The sequence below is a fragment of the Phodopus roborovskii genome, unplaced genomic scaffold, assembly GCF_943737965.1.
Source record: "Phodopus roborovskii unplaced genomic scaffold, PHOROB, whole genome shotgun sequence".
Taxonomy (NCBI): domain Eukaryota; kingdom Metazoa; phylum Chordata; class Mammalia; order Rodentia; family Cricetidae; genus Phodopus; species Phodopus roborovskii.
Window position 1 is genome coordinate 2,257,813 of NW_026126575.1, and position 6,000 is coordinate 2,263,812.

General features: G+C 50.5%; 1 protein-coding gene across 4 annotated transcripts in view; it reads left to right on the forward strand.

Annotated features, from left to right (window-relative positions):
• Nucleotides 1-4,240, forward strand: part of Mgll (monoglyceride lipase) — an 883,522-nt gene extending 879,282 nt beyond the window's left edge. For all 4 annotated transcript variants that reach the window (XM_051203379.1, XM_051203377.1, XM_051203376.1 and 1 more), the window contains one exon: nucleotides 1,553-4,240. In XM_051203379.1, coding sequence (XP_051059336.1) covers nucleotides 1,553-1,678 — 126 coding nt within the window. In that variant the 3' untranslated portion in view covers nucleotides 1,679-4,240. The remainder of the gene's footprint in view (nucleotides 1-1,552) is intronic.
• Nucleotides 4,241-6,000: the final 1,760 nt, after the last annotated feature.

Genomic DNA, 6,000 nt, shown 5'->3' on the forward strand with positions numbered 1-6,000 from the left:
CTCACTCAGCAGTCTTCCGTTGCTTCTGCAACTCCTGTTTATTGAGTTCTGACCTTGTGGAGGTCCTGCAGACATCTGACAAAGATTCCCCATCTCTTGGAGCCTGCACCCCAGTAGGTGAACAAAGAGAAAATGGATGCTCAGATTGCCTGTAGACACTCTGAGGAGTCAGGGTCTGCAGGACAGAGGGATGCTGGGCCACTCCCCCCCCCATGAAGCAGGCAACTTACAGGGAGAATAGCCACGGAAGAACATTCCACACCAAGCAAGGGAAGTGGGAGGAGGCTTGGGCTTGGCACAGGGAGCACCATGAGTACAAGGCTGGCACAGGGAGAGGAGCTCATGGGGAACACAGTTCACAGCCGAGGTAAGAAACAAGACACCTGTGCTTGCTAGAACACAATCCCCCCTAAAGAGCAAATGCCTGTTAACACATGGAGGCTCCTGGAAGATGATAAATGTACTGAAAAGCTAAATAAGCCAGGCTCAGAAAGCCGAGAGTGGCATGCCCTTATGGACATGTGTGAAATAAATCCTTAAACCTACACTATAAACATTCAAATTATGATTTCCAAGTTTGGGAGAGTGAGGAGGGAGAGGAGAGGAAGGAGGACAGGTAGGTTGGGGCAAATGTAGTTAGGTAGCTATGTCCTGGTGACCTGCAGCACATTGAATAGTTCAAAGTAGAAGACGCATGCTTGAGTGCTTTTAGCACAGGGAAGTAAGGGGCCATGGCAATGGATGAGATGATTGTTCCACACAGTATTAAGTATGCTCCTGGGGTTTAGGCCTGTAAAGGCAAGGAGGCTGCAGTGTCCCTCTGAGAGGGGTGACCCCAGCAGACAGCAGAGTGAACTCCTAAGGCAAATGGCAAGTAGATAGTTGTCACTTCGAAGAGGGCTGGCTAGAAGAACATGTTAGTCAGCCATGTAGTACAGGTTTCTAAGCCATGAGTGGCGACTACAGTGCTGGGGCTGTATGAACCACCTGCACGGGAGGGAGCTGACAGGCCAGGGCCACAGATCTGCCTCTGGACACTGCTGGTAAGTCCAGAGTCATTCAAGCATCAGGTGACTGGGTCCAGCAATGGACACCCCTGGAGACCTTGTCAGGGGCCACTGCTATGAATTATGTGTGTAGGACAGGAAGAGTAGAGAACTGGAGGATGTGATGGAATGTGGGGGCATGAAGATGGACAGGCTTCCTAGCAAGAAGGGTCTGGGGATCTAAGCTGCACCAGCATCTGGAGAGCCCTGGGAACAGCATGGAATGTCCAGATTGCTGCAAAATTGTCATTTGTGATTAGAGGGTGCTGCCTGGAGCAGGACAGAGGGGACCCATACCTGCCTTCTCAGCTGCCAGGAGCCTGAGGTTGGAGGATGGCTAGACATGTAAGGCTAGCTTTAGCAACATGGCAATGTCCCATCTGAAAATGAACTAAGGGGAACACTGGAAATGGCTGTCGAGTGAGCGCATAAGTGTGACATTGTGCACTCCTGTGCCCTGCCTGTCCTACACACCTGGTCTAATTACCTGATCCTTCTGATTACAGATGTATGAAGGTGCCTACCACGTTCTCCACAAGGAACTTCCAGAAGTGACCAACTCTGTCCTCCATGAAATAAATACATGGGTCTCTCACAGGACAGCGGCAACAGGAGCTGGGTGCCCACCCTGAACAAACTGGCCAGGCAACCAGCTCATGGTCTGGGGGAAGCAGGCAGAGGAAGGGCAGTGCTGGCTGGCTTGAAAAAACAAACAAACAAACAAACAAAAAAAAAAAAGAATCACAAATTGGAGGGAATCCTAGTGCAATTTACTCTGAAAAAAAATAATAATTTGTCATATATAAGGCTACTGGCCACTGGCTCTGCCAGCCTTGGAGTAGGCACTTTATGAAAGAGGGACTGTGTTGGAATGTCCTTTGATTGACAGAAATTCGGCCTCTGCCCACCTCTCCCAGCTCCCGTGGGGTTCAGGGACTCTCTTGCAGTCCTATGTCCCAGCCTGCAATAATCAGAGGTTTCTTTCCTCCTGTCCCAAGCCTTCTCTAACTGGTTGTTCTCTGACATGTGATGAGGTGGCCTGTGTCCCCAGAGCTAGCTCCTTAGTAGGCTCATGTGCCCCCCTAAGGCACTTCCTCAAAATGGGCAGCCACCCTATGACCTGGTCAGCAACTTCTCAGATGGAAGGCAGGCTGCGGGAAAGGAGGGTGGCCCTTGGAGCTCTTCTCCCGCACACAGTCCTTCCCCTGCTGGAGTTTGATTACCCAGAGCATGTTGTATGCATTGAGAAAGGCTCCTTTTCTCAGGTTACTAAGTGCTCCATGCTGAGGAGGGTGGCTTTGAAGATGAGTGTTTAATATATATGGTATATATAATCTAAAGACTACATATATGGGGGTGGGGGTGGAGCCTGGACAGCTTTGGAAAAAGTGGTACCCACACACAGGGCCAGTCTGCTGAAGATCCTGGTCCCCTAATTGAGAAGAAAACACAGAGATGGAAGACTGTGGCCTGGGCTGTCCCTCTATCCAGAGCCACTAGAAGTCGCTTGCCAGTAGAAGCCCAGCTACCTCTGGTGGCAAAAGAGCCTGTAATGAAGCCATGGTGCTGGCTGCCTGCCCAGGGCAGCAAGAGCACTCAGTGGCCACTGCAGACAAGGACCACAGCTGTCTGCACCCCATCACAGGCTGCAGCAGGACCTCATAGAGGCTGTCCAGGAGCAGTGAAGTCTCAGGTGCCCGCCCAGAGGCCTGCCCCAGGCCTCACTTAGTGCCAGCAATAACTGGGGCTCACTGCCCCCTTGGAGCACTTTCATCTTTACAGAGGGGCTTGTTGTTACCTCAGGAGTCTTGTTAGTGCACATAGGACCCTGGGAAGGGGCGCTGCTGCCAGGAAAAACTGCTTGGCTGCAGGGAGGGGTGAGTAGACCCTTGATCCTCCAGGAAGCTGCAATTCAGGGCCCTGTCGTCTTGGAAGAGGCACCTTACAACCTAGGCCATGTCATTTCTGGAGTTTATTCTAGGTCCTGGGGAGTGCCCTCCGCCCTCTCTGGTGGCCCTGACCATACATGGCAGACAGAAGCTGGCCACCTACTACAGGCCATAAGGACACTGTGCCCCTCAGCAGGGTCAAGAACTACATGCAGGGGAGGCAGTGTCCAGGAGCTGTCCAGAGCTCCCTCTCAGATCTGTGTCTCTTTAGAAAATAAAAAGTGTGCTGTGCTAAGAGGGCCAGTCAGCACCCACAGCTGCTCAGGGAGCCCTGGACAGCAGGAGACAGGCATGGGGGATTTTCTTCTCCATTAAGGAGAAAAAAAAAAAAAGACCCCACTCTAGACTACTGTGCTCCTAGGCCCAGATCTGTAGATCTGTGACTCTTACCAAGCCACCCATTCTGCTCCCAGAAGCACATGCTGACCGTGCCACTTTGTAAACCACATGCTGGTACCTGGGCTGGTAGCTTTTGTGCATGACTTCACTTACAGAGACATGTGTGCATCTGGTTAAAGAATCACTAATACTAAAAGGGGGAAATGATCTGAAATTGGGATTCTTGTGAAACCTGGAAGAGAGGACAGGGACATGAATGCATCATGTCTTGCATGACAAAATCTCTATCTGTAGAGGGCTGGGCCAGCCTTGTGCAGACTCTGCCCTTGGCACTGGAAGAAGCCTGACAAGCCGAGCTTCAGTCACCCCATCACCAGGATGCAGAGGGATTGGGGTGTGGGAGGAATGCTAAGATGCACAAGGCTTGGCCTGAAGAAGGTGGGAGCCAGCAAGGGGCCATGAGAGCCCCCGCAGGTGAAGGAGAGGGAACCAGACCCAAGCACCTTTAAGAACACAGCACCTTCTTCAACAAGGATGGACTTAGTGCCTGAAAAGCATTTTAGGAAAGGGTGCCACCTGCAGGTAGTGGGGCGTCTCAACCACTAAGCCCCAGTCCCTCAGTAGATAGAGGGGAGGAGCAGCCTCCCCAGCTTCTGGGTGCCCTGGGGACCATCATGAGAGCAGTTAGGGTGCTCAGATCCCACCCCTAGGCCACCTCACACTTCCCTTTCTCTTCTGATTGCTACTGTAACTTTCTAGGGATCACAGTGGCTCACTGGTTTGTTTCTGTCAGCCCTGCTCAGTCACTCCCCATATGTACTCTTAGTGGGGAACCTGTACTGGCTTAGAACTAAAGAAACGGATGTGCACTACAGCTCACCATAATAAACCATGTGCTTTTGGAGAGTTCCGTGTCTGCCTGCCTGGTCTCTCATTCTGTGTGTCAACCCTTTTGCTAAGAGATGCACAGGCCTGTGCTGGAAGCAGTGAAGTGTCACATGCCCATCACCTGACATGAATTCAGCAGCCTTCCAGGGTCAAATGCCAACTGTTCACATGGGTTGTATCTTCTCCCATCCATTCTTGGGGAGGCCATGCTGAAGCACAGATTATCCCTCAGCACCCCCCCACCCCACCCTCCCAGTGCTCAGGCAGCCTTAACAGCTTGCTTCTCTATTGCTGTCATGTTGGGTGTCCAGCGTGGCCAATCCCATCTTCACCCATGTCTGTTCCCTGAGCAAGGGTAATCCAGGCCATCTGTTGCTGGTGTCCTGGGCACCTCCCTTTGCTCCCCATGGTCTCCTAACAGTTCTGCTTTCGAAGTGTGTCACCAAAAAACGATCACTGTAACTGCTAGGAATCAGCAGGGGTCCCTGCCAAGTCAGAAGTGAGCCTCCCCTATGCTAAGGCCTCATGTGATCCCGGCTCACTAAAGGCAAGGCCCCTACTGACACTGACAGCTTCACCATTCCCTGCCCCTATTGGATATGACACACTATTTATCCTCTGGGCAGCCCTCTGTCTCTTATTTGGGTTGTGAGATGAGAAGTACATGTTCCTACTATTGTCCAGGGGGTCCCCAGAAATACTGTGCCATGGGGCTATGGAGGGAGGGAGGGAGGGAGGGAATTGGAGGAGGGACAGAGGGAAGGGAAGTAACCAAATACGCACAGGGAGTGACAATGGCTGAGAACGAACACAGGGGGCTGTGAAGGAATGCACGAACGTCAACAAGGGAGGGAAGAAAGAGGGAGTGTTAAAAAATTAACAGCTCCTACCTCAAAGAGGAAGAGATAGTTTATATGTATATCTGAGTATATATGTACATATGAGTTTATGTGTGTGTATGAGTGATGATGGCCTGGGAACATGGATTCAGGTCACTCCAAATTCTATGTTCCAGTGTTCAAGTTTCATGAAGTTCTTATAGTAACTGAACTAAGAAAGCCATGAGTCAAGGCACGTCTCAAGTACACTGATGGAAACATCAGGTACTCGGTGTTAGTTGTCTGTATAAGAAATGTCCCCTATAGGCTGCGGTATTTGAATGCCTGACTCCCTGTTGGTGGCACTGTGTAGAGAGGCTGCGGACCCTTTAGGAGTGGGGTCTTGCTTTAGGAAGTACATCACTGTGAATGGACTAAGTCACTCCTGCTCATGGCGCTTGTCACAGCAACAAAACATAACATAGCAAATTGAAGAAAATCAGGATGTCTCTCTTTGGGGACCTGCCACCCAGCTCCCAATTAATACATGGAGACTTATTCTTATGAATGCCAGGCCTTAGCTTGGCTTGTTTCTATTTTGCTTTTCTTAAATTATCCCATCTACCTTTTGCCTCAGGGCTTTTTACCTCTCTCTATTCTATATACCTTTCTTTCCTCCCTACTCCGTGGCTGGTTGTGTGGCTAGTGGCTGGCCCCTGGTGTCCTCCCTCTTCCGTCTCCTCCCTCTTTTTATTCTCTCTGCCTGGCAGCCCTGCCTATCCTCTCTCCTGCCTTGCTATTGACCATTCAGCTCTTTATTAGTCTAAGCAGGTGTTTCAGGCAGGCAAAGTAACACAGCTTTACAGAATTAAACAAATGAAACAAATGTAACATATCTTTGCTCATTAAACACATATTCAACCTCATAAACAAATGTAACATATATTAATAGTCCATAAC